Source organism: Nerophis ophidion, linkage group LG10, assembly GCF_033978795.1.
Source record: "Nerophis ophidion isolate RoL-2023_Sa linkage group LG10, RoL_Noph_v1.0, whole genome shotgun sequence".
Taxonomy (NCBI): Eukaryota; Metazoa; Chordata; class Actinopteri; order Syngnathiformes; family Syngnathidae; genus Nerophis; species Nerophis ophidion.
In genome coordinates, this window is record NC_084620.1 from 53,323,717 (window position 1) to 53,343,992 (window position 20,276).

Genomic DNA, 20,276 nt, shown 5'->3' on the forward strand with positions numbered 1-20,276 from the left:
ACGTATTGCAAATAAAGGCTGTTAAAATCGGGATGAATATGCATGCTGAGCACTCTGTCCGTCAGTGCTTGTTGCCATAGATCAGGAGTGTCCAAAGTGCGGCCTGGGGGCCATTTGTGGCCTGCAGCTAATCGTTTACCGGCCCGCCACACATCCTGCAAAAATTACAAAATTGATAGTTTTGCACACATTTTAAAAAACATTTAAAAAAAAGTGGAATGAGGTGAAATCTAATGAGAAAAAGTGGCAATGTTTACACAAAGCTGCCATGCAGGCAGTTTTTTTGTTCCTTTTGTCTTTATTTTCTTTTTTTTCCTTTGCTCCAAAAAAAAAGGACAAAAAAATCTATATTATAATGAATTATTACTTAAAAAATATCACTTTAAAATGATTTAAGTGGAAAAAATATTGCGTATGTTGTGTGGTTGCCATAGAAAAACATCAAAGTTTTGACAAGAGAGCATAAAACAAACAAAATTATAGTTCAAACTTAAAATCGACAGATGTATCGGAAGTTGATCTTTGAAATTTAAGTGTTAAAAGTAAAAAAAAAAAAAAAAAAAAAACGTATCACTTTATGAGTGGGGTATCTTTTGGCTCTCAAATATATTTAGTAGGATTTTATTTAACTTTTCACTGTGATTACTCAAAAATATTAAATAATTAAAATCAATGGTGTCCTGCATTATTGATCTTTGAAGGCCTTAATTGCTAAATAAAGGAACTCTCCTGAAGGAATCAATAAAGTACTATCTGTCTATCTATCTATCTATCTATCTATCTATCTATCCATCCATCCATCCATCCAAATACTGCATATTTCAGTTTTACTATAAAAAGCAAAGTTGTCTTTGACAGAAAAGGCCTAAAACCTTATTTGTTTTACTTTATATCAACCTCAAGTTGATATAGAGATTTACTGTAAGCATTAAATAAATAAATAAAAAATAATTTGACTTATTTTGAACATTTTAGAGAACCCACAATGCTCCCCAGGAGCCCTGAGGATTAAAAAAAAATCCATATATTTTGTTATGGTTTGAAAATGAAAAATATTAAAATGGCCTTCTGTGGAAAAAGTTTGGACACCCCTGCCAAAGATGTATAGATAGTACTTTATTGATTCCTTCAGGAGAATTTTCTCAGGAAAATAAAAAATGGCCATGTCGGCAGGCTGTTTTTGCTCGTTTGCTGCTTGCTGTTTTAGTTTTTTTTCTCACTGTGGAAACAAGTGTGATAATTAATGCAGCTCATTTGAATCTTTTTCATACCTAGCGTGTTGTACTTTTGAATAATGACGGTCGCTTCCTTGCTTCCTAGTGCCAATGACCGGCTTCACCCAGAGAGCCACCATCGACCCTGAGCTCAACGAGATCCACGTCCTGTCAGGCCTCAGTAAGGACAAGGATAAACGCGAGGAGAACGTCCGCAACTCCTTTTGGATCTACGACATCGCCCGGAACAACTGGTAGGACTCTACACTCGCTGACTACCATCTCTTTGCCAGAGAAAAAATCGAAACAGCCACCATGAATTGACTTACGTGGACCTTGACTTAAACAGGTTGAAAAACTTATTCGGGTGTTACATTTAGTGGTCAATTGTGCGGAATATGGGCTTCACGGTGGAAGAGGGGTTAGTGCGTCTGCCTCACAATACGAAGGTCCTGAATAGTCGGTTCAATTCCGGGCTCGGGATCTTTCTGTGTGGAGTTTGCATGTGATCCCCGTGAATGCGTGGGTTCCCTCCGGGTACTCCGGCTTCCTCCTACCTCCTAAGACATGCACCTGGGGATAGGTTTATCGGCAGCACTAAATTGTCCGTAGTGTGTGAATGTGAGTGTGAATGTTGTCTGTCTATCTGTGTTAGCCCTGCGATGAAGTGGCGACTTGTTCAGGGTGTACCCCACCTTCCGCCCGATTGTAGCTGAGATAGGCACCAGCGCCCCCAAAGGGGAATACCCGGTAGAATATGAATGGATGGATGTACTGTACTGTGCAATCTACTAATAAGAGTTTCAATCAATCAATCAATCAAACAATCAATCAAAAGCACTTCCTTAATCCTCCACTAGGGAGGATATACACACACTTCATCTGTTACATAAACACACACTTCATCTGTTTCCATGCACTAAAAAGTAATTATTTAAAAAATAGGACTAACATTCAGAAACAATTATTTGCTTTTGTTTAACAAAAAGGGTAGTTTTATTTCTCCAAAAAGTGCCAACAAATTCAATAGAAGTGATCAGAATATGACTTAAAATATATTCACCTAATTTCCCTTTACTTGTGAGAGAAGTAGAGATGAACTGCTATGGATATTACCACAGGGCAGAGTGGGTAGAGCGGCCGTGCAGGTTCGCTCCCCACCTCTTGACATCCAAATCATTGCCGCTGTGTCCTTGGGCAGGACACTTCATCCTTGCCCCCAGTGCCGCTCACACTGCTGAATGAATGATGAATGATGGGCGGCGGTCGGAGGGGCCATAGGCGCAAACTGGCAGCCACGCTTCCGTCAAGTAGCTTACCACCAGCAGATGTGAATGAATGATGAAAGTAGCTTACCACCAGCAGGTGTGAATGACTGATGAAAGTAGCTTACCACCAGCAGGTGTGAATGAATGATGAAAGTAGCTGACCACCAGCAGGTGTGAATGAATGATGAAAGTAGCTGACCACCAGCAGGTGTTAATGAATGATGAACGTAGCTTACCACTACCAGCAGGTGTGAATGACTGATGAAAGTAGCTTACCACCAGCAGGTGTGAATGAATGATGAAAGTAGCTTACCACCAGCAGGTGTTAATGAATGATGAAAGTAGCTTACCACCAGCAGGTGTGAATGAATGATGAAAGTAGCTTACCACCAGCAGGTGTGAATGAATGATGAAAGTAGCTGACCACCAGCAGGTGTTAATGAATGATGAACGTAGCTTACCACCAGCAGGTGTTAATGAATGATGAACGTAGCTTACCACTACCAGCAGGTGTGAATGACTGATGAAAGTAGCTTACCACCAGCAGGTGTGAATGAATGATGAAGGTAGCTTACCTCCAGCAGGTGTTAATGAATGATGAACATAGCTTACCACCACAGGCAGGTGTGAATGAATGATGAAAGTAGCTTACCACCAGCAGGTGTGAATGAATGATGGATTCTCACTTCTCTGGGAAGCCCTTTGAGTGTCCAGAAAAGCGCTATATAAATCTAATCCATTATTATTATTATTATTATTGTTATTATAACAATACACTGTTGTGACTAATATACAATTATTAAAAGCACCATGTCTTTAAAACCGAGTGACACCTCTGTTGGTAACTTCAACTAAGGGTCTTTGAACGCACTACAGTTATAGGCAGTGAGATGCAAAAAGGTGTAGATAAGATTGATGATATTGGTTGTTCATCCTTGTGCCATGATGTTGGTAGTTCTGTGGGCACATTCATACATGGCAGTCAGCCATCTCTGTGCTTATTTCTTTGGATGCCTCTGGTAGCAGGGCTTGGCAGTCAGGCAGGGTTTACCCGAGGCTGTCAAGATAACCTTGGCGGTGGTCACCATGTCGCCATTATTTAATGTACATAATTTGCTCTGACAATATGGTTTTCTTTAAATCGTCTCAATCAATGTATACATACATCTAAAACAAATATGTTATTTTTTAATTAGTATTAACATATATACATATATATATATATATATATATTATTATTATTATTTTTAAATCGTTTCGCCATGTTAACAATTGTAGCTGATTTTTATGCACTGTACTCACTATCGAAATGCCAAAGCCATTATTACAAGCAAGATTTATCAAAGTTTTATGTAGTCAATACATACAACAAAAGGACCAGAACAGCTGTTAGGTAACATCAAAAGAATACAAATATACACAAATGACCATGTCAACAAACTGCTGTTGCTTTTATTATGGCCCATGTTTCCTTTCACAAGTCTGTATTCAAAGTGCCATGTCTTTTTTATTTTTACCCATCCAAGGTCTTGCGTGTACAAGAACGACCAGGTCGTGAAAGAAAACCCCAGCAAGGTCCTGCAGGAGGAGGAGCCGTGTCCACGCTTCGCACACCAGCTGGTCTACGACGAGATGCACAAGGTAACCTGCGCCTCATCAAGGTTTTAATTACTGCCACACAAATCATTCAAGAGGAAGCAGTGTTTTTTTTTCTCCCGGCATGTGAATGACAGACATGTTGGCCAATCAAAATTGTTGATGTTTCGCTTCAAAGAGAAAGAGGTCTCACTCTGTGTTGTTAATTCCACTGTTATCTAAACACAGTGAGCCCTCTTCTCAGTCATGCACAATCTTTGTCTGGGTGGACGGAGAGCACACAGGAAGCGGAACCATACTTGCCAACCCTCCCGGATTTTCCGGGAGACTCCCGAAATTCAGCGCCTCTCCCGAAAACCTCCCGGGACAAATTTTCTCCCAAAGATCTCCCGAAATTCAGGCGTAGCTGGAGGCAACGCCCCCTCCAGCTCCAGACCTGACTCAATGTTGTGACCATCTTAAACAGGACAATACTGCCATCTACTGTACAGTACATAGAATAGAATGTAAATATATTGTACATTTAAGTGCAGTCAAGGAACATGCATTAGGGAGTCTGTTGTTCTGAAGCCCACAGTATAGAGACGTAACTTCATCACGTCGCCTGGTTATTGACTCTACCCAATATATTATACCTTCGACGAGCAAAATGAAGAAATACGCTTGCAAGTTCCAGAACGATTGGAAACAAGAATTTCAGTTTATCCAGGAGATTTTGAAAGGGGAAGGGGCATGTTGCCTGTAAATTTTGTAGAACAAACTTCTCCATTGAACACGGCGGCCGAACGGATATACTCAGCCATGAACGGTCAGCGAAGCACAAAGTGTTTGCAGCGCAGCATCGTTCACAACCCAGTATTATGGCCCACCTCGCAAAATGGAGACCCGATGGTGTATCTTATGCTTAGACAAAGATGGCTATGCTGATAGCTGGAAGCAACATCCCGTTCTCATTTGCGGATGTCTACAACAAATCCGTGAAGGATGTTCCCGGATTCGGAGATTGTTCGCCAATACGCAAATGGCAGAACAGAGGTTACTCAAATAGTGAAAGGTAAGTGTTGTTGTTTTTTTAGTAACCAGCAAGCACAGTATAGTTAGTAGAACTGTGTTTTTATTACTGTGTATTTGATAGGTGCCGTCGGAAATTCAACTATTTATTTTATTTCTATATATAATAAAATAAATATATATAGCTAGAATTCACTGAAAGTAAAGTATTTCACACATACTGTATATATATATGAAATATATATGAAATACTCGAGTTGGTGAATTATACGCCACCCCTCTTAACCACGCCTCCGCCCCACCCCCGACCACACCCCCCACACCCCACCTCCCGAAATCGGAGGTCTCAAGGTTGGCAAGTATGAGTGGGACAGAGTGCCTCCCTACTCGCCAGTGACAAGTTCTGACCAAAATTAGGAGAAAAACATCCGAACGTTCCTTGGTGGTAATATTTCAGCTTCAAATGGGATGGGCACATATGAAGGAGCGAGAATGCCGTGATAGCAACAAACAAAAAAAAACTTATTTTTCTAACTGGGGAAAAGTGCACTTCCAGTTAAAGTTTTGCTTACATAGATGAGTTTGTTGTATTTTTTGTTTTAGGGTAACACAGTTATTTACCTTCCAATGACAGTAGTAAACAATTGTAAAGTAATGAGAAATAAAAGTTGAAATAGTTTCTTGCAGGATTACATGACATTATAATCACTGTATAGTTTATTCCTTCAGTTTAAGAGCATGATGTTGACACAAGCTCCGAGTCCAAGTCTGTCTGCATAAAGCCAAACATTTTTTTCAAGTCAAAATTAGTCCGGGCTTCCTTGCTTGGGATCTTGCCCCCGCGACCTTGGATTAGCGGAAGAAGTCAATGAATGGAAATGTTGTTCTAATGTGAAATACCTTGACACAAGAATGCATTTATATGTTGAGAAAAATCGCAATGAGGTATTTTTTTCTCCAAATGGTGCAGCCCTCTGTGGTTAAAGTTGGTATATTCCTTTGTTAGCTATCATGCAAAGCCAGACTGAAGTATTGTATTTGCAGAAAAAACAGCATGTAACAACTCAGCATGATTCTGAACTATTTAGTGTTTGCTCTCTCAGGTGCATTACTTATTTGGCGGCAACCCAGGGAAATCTTGTTCTCCAAAGATGCGCCTGGATGACTTCTGGTCGCTCAAATTGTGCCGACCCTCTAAGGAGTACCTCCTCCGCCACTGCAGATACCTCATCAGGAAGTACAGGTCTGTGAGCCCTCCAGTGCATGCAGTGCTTTTCACCGACAGTGTTCCCTCGCTACCGCACGCTTCACTCTACACTGCCTCGCTCTTACAGACTTTTTTACAGCGTTTGAACGCGCATTGTGTTCTGCGTCCTGATTCGCTAAAGCAGTTGTTCTCAACATTTTTTCAGTGGTGTACCCCCTGTGAACATTTTTTAATTCAAGTACCCCCTAATCAGAGCAAAGCATTTATGGTTGAAAAAAGAGATAAAGAAGTAAAATACAGCACTATGTCATCAGTGTCTGATTTATTAAATTGTATAGCAGTGCAAAATATTGCTCAGTTGTAGTGGTCTTTCTTGAACTATTTGGAAAAAAAGATATAAAAATAACTAAAAACTTGTTGAAAAATACACAAGTGATTCAATTATAAATACAGATTTATATGGGCGTATCATTCTGAACAAGTTTTTAATATGGATGAAAATTTGGAAACTAATGCCCTCTTGCACAAAGTGCAGGATTTAAGGCCCAAAAAGATTGTGTGACCCTGGTTCTGTGTGGAAATGCTGCGGGCTTTATGATTAAAAAAAAAAAAATCTGAGAGCCCTAAAAAACAGGTTTTAATCTTTGGTTCCATTGTTTAATACAGTAGTGTACTGTACTTATTTGTTTAAATCCACCAAGATTTGAACTTTGAGAGTGTTTAAATGAGAGAAACGTGAGAAAATGTTAAAGTGGAACATTATCACAATTTCAAAAGGGTTAAAAACAATAAAAATCAGTTCCCAGTGGCTTGTTGTATTTTTTGAAGTTTTTTTCAAAATTGTATCGGTCTCGGAATATCCCTAAATAAAGCTTTAAAGTGCCTTATTTTCGCTCTCTGCGAAGACACTGGCCATTTCCCTGTGACGTCATACAGTGCTGCCAATGTAAACAAACAATGGGAATAGCACAGCAAGATATAGTGTCATTAGCTCGGATTCAAACTCGGATTTCAGCGACTTAAGCGATTCAACAGATTACGCATGTATTGAAACAGATGGTTGGAGTATGAAAGTATTGAAGAAGAAACTGAAGCTATTGAGCGAATAGCTATTGACGCTATTCATAGCCATAGCATGGCCGAATAGCTGCTTTAGCATCGCCGGTAAAATGTGCGGACCAAACGATCAGGACTTTTGCATCTTGTGACACTGGAGCAACTTAAATCCGTCGATTGGTAAGTGTTTTTTTCGCATTAAATGTGGGTGGAGGGAAACGTAATATAGTCGCAAATGCATCTACAGGTTATCCATACATCTCTGTACCATGTCTGCTTTAGCACCGCCGGTAAATAGCATGTTAGCATCGATTAACGTAGCATGTTAGCATCGATTAGCTGGCAGTCAACATCAACAAAACTCACCTTTGTGATTTCGTTGACTATCGTTGCAAATGCATCTGCAGGTTATCCATACATCTCTGTGCCATGTCTGCCTTAGCATCGCCGGTAAAATGTGGAGACACTCCAGCACATTCAATGGGGGTCTAGCGGCAGACATTTTCGCATCTTCGGGCCAGTGGTGCAACTTGAATCCCTCCCTGTTAGAGTTGTTACACCCTCCGACAACACACTGTCGAGGCATGATGTCTGTAAGGTTCCAAAAAATAGTCAAAAAAACGGAAAATAACAGAGCTGAGACCCGGTGTTTGTAATGTGTTGAAAATGAAAATGGCGGGTGTGTTACCTCGGCGACGTCACATTCTGACGTCATCCCCTCCAGCGCGATAAACAGAAAGGCGTTTAATTCGCCAAAATTCACCCATTTAGAGTTCGGAAATCGGTGAAAAAAATAGATGGTCTTTTTTCTGCACCATCAAGGTATATATTGACGCTTACATAGGTCTGGTGATAATGTTCCCCTTTAATGCCTGTCTGAGAAAAGTGTGTGGTTAGGGTTTTTACAGACTTACAACACATATAAGAAATGAAAAAACATATACTGTACAGGACTGTAAACGGAAAAAAACACATAATAAAAAAACAACTACCTGTAAACTTAAAAAATATATAATGAAGGAAAACACGTGAAAAATCCACTTCTTGTGGAGGAATTTCACTTAAAGCGGGTATTATTTGGAAGGTAACCACAGTGTTAAAGGAGGGAACACTGTATTGCCCTTTCATTAGGTCGTCTCACTGTGGACTGCAGAAACATGATTTGTCAGGACTGCAGTGTGTCTTTTGCTCTGCCAGGTTCCAAGAGAAAGCCCAATCTGAGCCACTGAGCGCGCTCAAATACTTGCAAGATGACCTCTCGCTCACTGTGGACCACACAGACCCCCAGGAGACTCAAGAGGTTCTGGATTAATCTTTTGTGGAGCTCTATTGTCACTCTGCTGACAGTTGATAATATTGATGTTGCAATATAGTTTCAGCTCCTGCCCTCGGCTCTCTTCAAGTCCAGCAACGATTTCATCCCACTTGGTGAGCCTCTCATCGGATTTCACATGTGTTTGGTGACAAAATAGTGGAAGAGAGCAGCACAATTGCATGTGATCAAGTAGCAAATGAGCTAAAATCATGTTTGCAAATGATCTGTCTAAGGTAGCACAATAGGAGGTTGGAATTATCTTCATCCTGGCATTGAGACACTCCAGTAAGCCCCACTCTTGGCTTTTACACTAATGATGGCATTTCTCAGTACGTGTCCATGCACTAAATTAGTCTGATTTCTCTAAGAGTTTGGTTTTAAATAAGCCCATCGTGTTCAGTTTTTGAAAAATGGGACTAACACAGCTGGATTATGACATTGGAAAGCAGACCTCTGGAGGGGACCCTTCACATCCTACATGCTCCGCTCTCTAAGAAAAGCCTGAAGCAGAGAAGAGGAGAACATTTTTTTGCTTCACAAATGAAAAGAAAAGAACATTTTCAAGTGCATGGATGGGAGGAAGGAAGAAACAGAGCAAAGGAAAGCCATGGTATAAAAAGGTTTTGATTGATTGATTGATACTTTTATTAGTAGATTGCACAGTTCAGTACATATTCCGTACAATTGACCACTAAATGGTAACACCCGAATAAGTTTTTCAACTTGTTTAAGTCGGGGTCCACGTTAATCAATTCATGGTACAAATATATACTATCTGCATAATACAGTCATCACACAGGTTAATCATCATAGTATATACATTGAATTATTTACATCATTTTTAATCTGGAGGTCGTGATGAGGAGCTTTGGTTGATATCAGAACTTCAGTCATCAACAATTGCATCAACAGAGAAATGGACATTGAATCAGTGTAGGTCTGACTTAGTAGGATATGTACAGCCAGCAGAGAACATAGTGAGTTCAGATAGCATAAGAACAAGTAAATACATTAGAAGTACATTTGATTATTTACATTAGGTTATTTACAATCCGGGGAGATGGGATGTGAATGGAGGACGGTATTAGTAAAGGGTTGAAGTGGCCTGGAGGTGTTGTTTTAGAGCGGTTTTGAAGGAATATAGAGATGCACTTTTGGAGTGCATTCCACATTGATGTGGCATAGAATGAGTTAAGACCTTTGTTACATCTGAATCTGGGTTTAACGTGGTTTGTGGAGCTCCCCCTGGTGTTGTGGTTATGGCGGTCATTTACTTAAGGAAGTAGTTTGACATGTACTTCGGTGAATACTAAACCTCTTCACACTGCACTCCAAACTGATGAACAACAGCTCTGTATTCCACAAGATAATCCACAATCGTAGCACACTTCCTCTGCAACAGTATCAGTCGGAACAAGAAGGCTTTTTGACTTCCGTCAATCCACAGAACCTCATGAATGAACTTTGAAACGTTCTCAAGTTTTGTTTCCATGATTCTCTGTCTGAGCATCCCTTCAAAACAACTCCCTCTTCCTTTTGTAGTAGTGTCATGTTCAAGATCATTTCTATTTAATATCAACGAAGCAGTGACAGACCTGTGCCAATATCACTTCAAAGAAGTTGTGAGGAGCCACATTTGGGTGCTGTGAGGTCATAGGTCAACTGGAAAAGGACAGAAGTAAGCGCCCCCCAGTGTACTGGAGGCTCATGATTATGACCAATAGTGGAATTACTGGTGAAGGTGTGAAAATACTCAACTATTTGACTAATCAGACTCCTTTAGTGCATGGAAACGCAGCGACTGTAGTAGGCCATCAATTCATTCATTGAAGGCCTGGGCAATATGGCCTCTAAATAAATGCAAATATTTTGTCACCAATAATTTGATTGATCTCCCCCTGCTTTTTAAAGAAAGCAGGGAATACAAATGACACAGATGAACAGGTTTTTCAGTTATCTGATGAACAACATTTACTGCATCTTACTCTTAGCAACACTCTGTCGTAAAATGTTCTTCTTTTTACACCAAAAAGACTTCATTTGCAAACAAAATGTAAACATTGAGAAGACTATAGTTTCAGTAAGTGGATAAACCATATGATGTCTTTTTGAAACACTCGGTGATTACAAACGGACTAGGAACACATGTTCTAGTTAGAACATCATCAAATAAAATGATGTGTGATTACAAACAGACTGTAGGAACACATGTTCTAGTTAGAACATCATCAAATAAGATGATGTGGGATTATAAACAGACTAGGAACACATGTTCTAGTTACAACATCATCAAATAAGATGATGGGTGATTATAAACAGACTAGGAACACATGTTCTAGTTAGAACATCATCAAATACAATGATGTGGGATTATAAACAGACTGTAGGAACACATGTTTTAGGTAGAACATCAAATAAGATGTGTGATTACAGACTGTAGGAACACATGTTCTAGGTAGAACATCATCAAATAAAATTGTGGGATTACAAACAGACTAGGAACACATGTTCTAGGTAGAACATCATCAAATAAAATGATGTGGGATTACAAACAGACTGTAGGAACACATGTTCTAGTTAGAACGCATGTTCTAGTTAGAACATCATCAAATAAGATGATGTGTGATTATAAACAAACTGTAGGAACACATGTTCTAGGTAGACCATCATCAAATAAGATGATGTGGGATTACAAACAGACTGTAGGAACGCATGTTCTAGTTAGAACATCATCAAATAAGATGATGTGGGATTATAAACAGACTGTAGGAACACATGGTCTAGGTAGAACATCATCGAATAAGATGTGTGATTACAAACAGACTAGGAACACATGTTCTAGGTAGAACATCATCAAATAAGATGTGGGATTACAAACAGACTGTAGGAACACATGTTCTAGTTAGAACACATGTTTTAGTTAGAACATCATCAAATAAGATGATGTGTGATTATAAAAAAAACTGTAGGAACACATGTTCTAGTTAGAACGCATGTTCTAGTTAGAACATCATCAAATAAGATGATGTGTGATTATAAACAAACTGTAGGAACACATGTTCTAGGTAGAACATCATCAAATAAGATGATGTGGGATTACAAACAGACTGTAGGAACGCATGTTCTAGTTAGAACATCATCAAATAAGATGTGTGATTACAAACAGACTGTAGGAACGCATGTTCTAGTTAGAACATCATCAAATAAAATGTGTGATTACAAACAGACTGTAGGAACACATGTTCTAGTTAGAACATCATCAAATAATATGATGTGTGATTATAAACAGACTGTAGGAACACATGTTCTAGGTAGAACATCATCAAATAAGATGTGTGATTACAGACTGTAGGAACACATGTTCTAGGTAGAACATAATCAAATAAGATGATATGGGGTTACAAACAGACTGTAGGAACACATGTTCTAGTTAAAACACATCTTATAGTTAGAACATCATCAAATAAGATGATGTGTGATTATAAAAAAAACTGTAGGAACACATGTTCTAGTTAGAACGCATGTTCTAGTTAGAACATCATCAAATAAGATGATGTGTGATTATAAACAAACTGTAGGAACACATGTTCTAGGTAGAACATCATCAAATAAGATGATGTGGGATTACAAACAGACTGTAGGAACGCATGTTCTAGTTAGAACATCATCAAATAAGATGTGTGATTACAAACAGACTGTAGGAACGCATGTTCTAGTTAGAACATCATCAAATAAAATGTGTGATTACAAACAGACTGTAGGAACACATGTTCTAGTTAGAACATCATCAAATAATATGATGTGTGATTATAAACAGACTGTAGGAACACATGTTCTAGGTAGAACATCATCAAATAAGATGTGTGATTACAGACTGTAGGAACACATGTTCTAGGTAGAACATAATCAAATAAGATGATATGGGGTTACAAACAGACTGTAGGAACACATGTTCTAGTTAAAACACATCTTATAGTTAGAACATCATCAAATAAGATGATGTGTGATTATAAACAAACTGTAGGAACACATGTTCTAGTTATTATTTGAACATGTGTTCCTACAGTCTGTAATCCCACATCATCAAATAAGATGATGTGGGATTACAGACTGTAGGAACACATGTTCTAGTTAGAACATCATCAAATAAGATGATGGGTTATTATAAACCGACTGTAGGAACACATGTTCCAGTTAGAACATAATAAAAAAAGATGTGTGATTACAAACAGACTGTAGGAACACATGTTCTAGTTAGAACATCATCAAATAATATGATGTGTGATTATAAACAGACTGTAGGAACACATGTTCTAGGTAGAACATCATCAAATAAAATTTGTGATTACAGACTGTAGGAACACATGTTCTAGGTAGAACATAATCAAATAAGATGATATGGGGTTACAAACAGACTGTAGGAACACATGTTCTAGTTAAAACACATGTTCTAGTTAGAACATCATCAAATAAGATGATGTGTGATTATAAACAAACTGTAGGAACACATGTTCTAGTTAGAACATCATCAAATAAAATGATGTGGGATTACAGACTGTAGGAACACATGTTCTAGTTAGAACATCATCAAATAAGATGATGGGTTATTATAAACCGACTGTAGGAACACATGTTCCAGTTAGAACATAATCAAAAAAGATGTGTGATTACAAACAGACTGTAGGAACACATATTCTAGTTGGAACATCATCAAATACAATGATGTGGGATTATAAACAGACTGTAGGAACACATTTTCTAGGTAGAACATCAAATAAGATGTGTGATTACAGACTGTAGGAACACATGTTCTAGGTAGAACATCATCAAATAAAATGATGTGGGATTACAAACAGACTAGGAACACATGTTCTAGGTAGAACATCATCAAATAAAATGATGTGGGATTACAAACAGACTGTAGGAACACATGTTCTAGTTAGAACATCATCAAATAAAATGATGTGTGATTATAAACAAACTGTAGGAACACATGTTCTAGTTAGACCATTATCAAATAAGATAATGTGGGATTACAAACAGACTGTAGGAACGCATGTTCTAGTTAGAACATCATCAAATAAAATGATGTGGGATTATAAACAGACTGTAGGAACACATGTTCTAGTTAGAACATCATCAAATAAGATGTGTGATTACAAACGGACTAGGAACATATGTTCTAGGTAGAACATCATCAAATAAGATGTGGGATTACAAACAGACTGTAGGAACACATGTTCTAGTTAGAACACATGTTCTAGTTAGAACATCATCAAATAAGATGTGTGATTATAAACAAACTGTAGGAACACATGTTCTAGTTAGAACATCATCAAATAAGATGATGTGGGATTACAAACAGACTGTAGGAACACATGTTCTAGTTAGAACATCATCAAATAAGATGTGTGATTACAAACAGACTGTAGGAACGCATGTTCTAGTTAGAACATCATCAAATAAGATGATGGGTGATTATAAACAGACTGTAGGAACACATGTTCTAGTTAGAACATCATCAAACAAGAAATTGTAGATTTAAAAAGTGAAGGAAAGTCTGAAGATGTCGAGCTAGGCTGTCACCTGCTGGCCATTTTGTTTCCCTCAAGTTGTTTGATTGGCTGCTCCCCTCAGGGTTCTCCGACATGGACCAGAAGTACGCCCAGCGCACGCAGCTCTTCGACACGCTGGTCAACTTCTTCCCTGACAGCATGACGCCGCCCAAGGGCAACCTGGTGGACCTCATCACCCTCTAGCCCCTCCCTCACAAGACAGACTCCTCCCCCCCCTTACCGTACACACACTCACTCACACACACACACACAGGAGGCAGAGAGAGAGAGAGAGAGAGAGAGAGAGCGAGCGAGGGACAGCAGGTATTTCTCTGGCCAACAACTGTTAGTGTTCAAGACCCCCACCCTCTCCGGGCAGTACATGAAATACATCCAAGTAGAAAAGTGTTAAGTGGATGGAAGCAGCAGCCGTAGGTTCCACAATGTGTCTTCTCCTCCTACTGTCTGTAGGTTCTACCATGTGTCTTCTCCTCCTACTGTCTGTAGGTTCTACCATGTGTCTTCTCCTCCTACTGTCTGTAGGTTCTACCACGTGTGTCCTCCTCCTACTGTCTGTAGGTTCTACCACGTGTGTCCTCCTCCTACTGTCTGTGGGTTCTACCATGTGTGTCCTTCTACTGTCTGTGGGTTCTACCATGTGTGTTCTACTGTCTGTGAGTTCTACCATGTGTGTCCTCCTACTGTCTGCGGGTTCTACCATGTGTGTTCTCCTACTGTCTGTGAGTTCTACCATGTGTGTCCTCCTACTGTCTGTGGGTTCTACCACGTGGGATCTCTGCCTACTGTTTAGAAACCGGTTGATTTTCGTCATGCCACGTTTGCATCCCAACCAACAATCCAATAATGTATATTCCATGTGGCAGGATGCTACTTAGTGCACATACACAGCTCCCTCGCTTATCACTCTTAATTGGCTCCGGACATATCATTCATCAACCTTCTAAATAACTTGATGAACAATTTGACAGCTTGTTAGTCACCAAATATTACACTCTTTCATCCAACCTAGTAACACTGAATGAGGCTGAGCCTATCAGTGGCCACCATACTGAACAGTGGTTTAATCTGTTGGCCACTACTACTCTAGTCTTGACATCTTTATGCTTATGTAGGTTTAACTAACTGTAGAGTATATATATATATATATATATATATATATATATATATATATATATATATATGTGTGTGTGTTTGTATGTATGTATATGTATGTATTTATGTATGTATGTACATGTGTATGTATGTATATACATGTATATGTATGTATATATGTATGTCTACATACATATGTGTGTGTGTGTATATATCTATATATATATGTGTGTGTGTATATATATGTATACATATGTATATATACATATGTATATATATGTGTATGTATATATATATATAAATACATATGTATATATATGCATATATATATATATACATATTTGTATATATATGTGTTTGTGTGTATATATATATATATATATATCATAAAATATGTCAATACTACTGTAGTCTTGACATGTTTATGCTTATTTAGGTGTAACAAATACTTGAAAAAAGGTTTGCATAGAATCCCGTGTGGCGAGGGACGACTGTACAATTAATTTGGATCCAACCTTGAGATGATAAAACATTACAGTGATATATTTTGGTCAAATATGACTTTTTATGCTCCAGCCTAACTCAGTAGCGCTGAATAAGAGTTGGGATCCATGCGTTGTGTGAATAGTTGTAGCAGGTTTTATTCCCCCTGCAGAGAATATTTGATGGTACTGTAGCATTATTGAAACACTTTTGGGGCCACACTGAACAGAAAAAGGATTCTTTCTAAAGACGGCTGGGTGAAATGACGTCAAACTAGAAGCTTCTTTCAAACCTTCCACCTTTTACTTTTTTGTTGTTGTGACTTTTCTCATTTTTACAACGTTTCGGTATGTTAGGTTGTATTTTTATTCTAATAATGTTCTCAAGACTCCTTTCTTTCTTGTTAAATCATGACAAAGCTTTGTGCTAAAATGTCTTCTTAAAAAAAAAAAAGGTATTTTCTTAATATTGACAATACAATATTCTGACTTTAGACACGTATAATGACAATTTTCCTCCTACAATATCGTTGTTTTAAAAGCCCCTTCCGTAGTTGAGTTACAAACTTTTCCTTTTATGAATACAACCTTTTTCTTTCAACATGGTGACTTATCTCCTCCTCAGTCCCACTGTAAGATTATGACTATTTTGTCTCAAAAGGCTGTTCATAATTATATTGTCATGGTGACTTTATTACGATGATATCATAAATGTTGACTTTCCCCCCTAAAACGACAAATGTATTCTCATAAAAGGATTATTTTCAGAATACAACATGTCAATATTGCAACCAATGACATTCTCATAATTTCTGCTGGGAAAAGGTCTTTTGAGCATTTTTTCTATAAAATTGTATTGGTGTCATTAAATGACACCCTAGTGACAATACATCTTTACTTTTTGTACACAATAATATTCCTAATCAATGTAGGAATTTTGCTCACTGAATGTAAAGATGAAATAGAAAAGACTGGTAAAGTTCGGACTTCACAACTTCATCTTCATATCCTCACTTTATTCTGACAAAATGATAAGCATATAACTAACCCCCTCTACTCTTATACTTTTCTGTTCAGTGTGGCTTTAAGCGTCGGTGGTGTAAAAAAAGGGCGGTAGTAACGACTGTAATATGAATACTAGTCTTTTGCATTAACACTGGTCATGTTGGTGTTTTGTTGTCTGCAAAAGCTATCACAAATTATCATATTGTAAAAACAAAACAAAAAGCACCTTGGTTTCAAAACAATGCCAAATATGAAATGCTGTTTTCGGGGTTTCCTTAAGGTCCCGTCTCGTTCTTCTCTGTGGAGAAGTGGGCTGCCCTCACCTGTGCCAGCACTTCTCCATGGCCTTGTAGTATTGCATTGTATGTAATGTACATAAGGAATAAAGATTGTATTTTCTTCAGCTTTTCTTCGATTCTTGGCTCGGTGCTGCCCTCCTCTGGCCGCCTGTCAGCATTGCCTTCAAAAAGCAGGTCGGCTTGGTGACAAAAATACATTTTATTTGCAAAAGGTGTGTGAGCTTCCAGTGTGTCAGACCCCTGTTGTTCGCTTGTACAAGCAAACCAGCCATAAATACAGTGTGTGTGTGTGTACATGCATCACATACAGTGTGTGTGTGTGCATGCATCACATACAGCATATATACATTGTGTGTACATGCAGTACAGTACATACAGCATATATACAGTGTGTGTACATGCATCACATACAGCATATATACAGTGTGTGTAGATGCATCACATACAGCATATATACAGTGTGTGTACATGCATCACATAAAGCATGTATACAGTATGTACATGCATCACATACAGCATATATACAGTGTGTGTACATGCATCACATACAGTGTGTGTACATGTGTCACATACAGCATATATACAGTGTGTGTACATGTACATACAGCATATATACAGTGTGTGTACTTGCATCACATACAGCATGTATACAGTATGTACATGCATCATATACAGTCTGTGTGTACATGCATCACATACAGCATGTATACAGTATGTACATGCATCATATACAGTGTGTGTGTACATGCATCACATACAGCATATATACAGTGTGTGTACATGTACATACAGCATATATACAGTGTGTGAACATGCATCACATACAGCATATATACAGTGTGTACAAACCCCGTTTCCACGTGAGTTGGTAAATTGTGTTGGATGTAAATATAAACGGAATACAAGGATTTGCAAATACTTTTCAACCCATATTCAATTGAATGCTCTACAAAGATAATATATTTGATGTTCAAACTCATAAACTTTATTTTTTTTTGTGCAAATAATAATTAACTTAGAATGTCATGGCTGCAACACGTGCCAAAGTAGTTGGGAAAGGGCATGTTCACCACTGTGTTACATCACCTTTTCTTTTAACAACACTCAATAAACGTTTGGGAACTGAGGAAACTAATTGTTGAAGCTTTGAAAGTGGAATTCTTTCCCATACTTGTTTCATGTAGAGCTTCAGTCGTTTAACAGTCCGGGCTCTCCGCTGTCGTATTTTACGCTTCATAATACGCCACACATTTTCGATGGGAGACAGGTCTGGACTGCAGGCGGGCCAGGAAAGTACCCGCACTCTTTTTTTTTTACAAAGCCACGCTGAAATAAGCAGAGGCGTCCATGATAACGTTGCTTGAATGACAACATGTGTTGCTCCAAAACCTGTATGTACCTTTCAGCATTAATGGTGCCTTCACAGATGTGTAAGTTACCCATGCCTTGGGCACTAATACACCCCCATACCATCACAGATGCTGGCATTTGGACTTTGCGCCTATAAAAATCCGAATGGTTATTTTCCTCTTTGTTCTGGAGGACACCACGTCCTCTGTTTCCAAATATAATTTAAAATGTGGACTCGTCAGACCACAGAACACCTTTCCACTTTGCATCAGTCCATCTAAGGTTGAGCTCGGGCCCAGCCAAACCAGCAGTGTTTCAGGATATTGTTGATAAATGGGTTTTGCTTTGCATAGTAGAGTTTTACTTGCACTTACAGATGTAGCGACCAACTGTAGTTACTGACAGTGGTTTTATGAAGTGTTCCTGAGCTCATGTGATGATATCCTTTACACACTGATGTCGGTTTTTGATGCAGTACCGCCTGAGGGATCAAAAGTCCGTAATATCATCGCTTACATGCAGTGATTTCTCCAGATTCTCTAAACTTATTGATGATTTTACGGACCGTAGATGGTAAAATCCCTAAATTCCTTGCAATAGCTCGTTGAGAAATGTTCTAAAACTGTTCGACAATTTGCTTACAAAGTGGTGACCCTCGCCCCATCCTTGTTTGTGAATTATTGAGCATTTCATGGAAGCTGCTTTTATACCCAATCATGGCACCCACCTGCTCCCAATTAGCCTGCACACCTGTGGGATGTTCCATATAAGTGCTTGGTGAGCATTCCTCAACTTTATCAGTATTTATCGCCACCTTTCCCAACTTCTTTGTCACGTGTAGCTGGCATCAAATTCTAAAGTTAATGATTATTTGCACACAGTTTGAACATCAAATATGTTGTCTTTGTAGCATATTCAACTGAATATGGGTTGAAAATGAATCGCAAACCATTATATTTCGTTTATATTAACATCTAACACAATCTCCCAACTCATATGGAAACGGGTTTGTACATGCATCACATACAGCACTAGTGTGCGTGTGTGTGTGACATTCACGGGTACTTTAAGTTTATATATACAGTGTGTGTACATGTATGACATATCACCAGTCCAATACACCTGGGACAGGTACGGTATACTGTGGATGGTTGAAGGGAACTATGCTATTCCCAAATATTGACAGTGTTCATTTCAAGAGGCCATCTTTGATAGTTGGGCGTACAGGATGAAATATGATGGCGTGAAGAAAGGAGTCACTCAATGTTCAGGGTAAATGTGTGTCCTCCTCCACACGCTTCCACAGGTGTGCCAGGTGGCTCCTCCCTCTCACAGGTGCGTGTCTTCCTCGTCAGGCAGGTCCTCCTTCAGCAGATTGTCCATGGGCACAATCCAGCTGTCGCCAAAGTCGCCGTTCATAGCCACCTTCTTCTCCTGCATCTCCGGCTGCACTTCCATCACCTCCAGCGTGGGGTTGTCGTGGTAACCGTTTTCCATCGTGGGAAGCTCCTCCGTCAGGTGTTGCTGGTGAGCAAAACATCACGTCACATACACAACCGGCTCACATTGTGTGCATCTTTCATCAAAGTATGGATAGTAATGATGTCATTAAAAATAACACATAAGTCACCACCTACATTACCCATGATGCATTTCAGCTCAAAAGACAGATAGTGCATTGTTTGTGTAAGAACATTTTCCAGACGTGAATCAAGTCTAACACTCATAGGGGTCGAAGAATTCCTCACATTGTTTGTTTGTAGCACTTGACGTCAACAATATTGACAATACAACTACAGTGGGGC

The 20,276-nt window shown here is 38.8% G+C and overlaps 2 protein-coding genes across 3 annotated transcripts in view; one reads left to right on the forward strand and one right to left on the reverse strand.

The window, feature by feature from the left end:
* The window catches only part of mkln1 (muskelin 1, intracellular mediator containing kelch motifs), a 37,901-nt gene extending 20,676 nt beyond the window's left edge, over nucleotides 1-17,225 (forward strand). For both annotated transcript variants that reach the window (XM_061914107.1, XM_061914108.1), the window contains exons 13-18: nucleotides 1,321-1,468; nucleotides 4,009-4,123; nucleotides 6,193-6,332; nucleotides 8,550-8,652; nucleotides 8,726-8,780; nucleotides 14,305-17,225. In XM_061914107.1, the coding sequence (XP_061770091.1) occupies nucleotides 1,321-1,468; nucleotides 4,009-4,123; nucleotides 6,193-6,332; nucleotides 8,550-8,652; nucleotides 8,726-8,780; nucleotides 14,305-14,426 (683 nt within the window). In that variant the 3' untranslated portion in view covers nucleotides 14,427-17,225. The remainder of the gene's footprint in view (nucleotides 1-1,320; nucleotides 1,469-4,008; nucleotides 4,124-6,192; nucleotides 6,333-8,549; nucleotides 8,653-8,725; nucleotides 8,781-14,304) is intronic.
* Nucleotides 17,226-17,301: 76 nt separating this feature from the next.
* The window catches only part of podxl (podocalyxin-like), a 35,466-nt gene continuing 32,491 nt past the window's right edge, over nucleotides 17,302-20,276 (reverse strand). Inside the window, exon 8 of the mRNA XM_061914109.1 lies at nucleotides 17,302-19,995. Within this exon, the coding sequence (XP_061770093.1) occupies nucleotides 19,801-19,995 (195 nt within the window). The 3' untranslated portion in view covers nucleotides 17,302-19,800. The remainder of the gene's footprint in view (nucleotides 19,996-20,276) is intronic.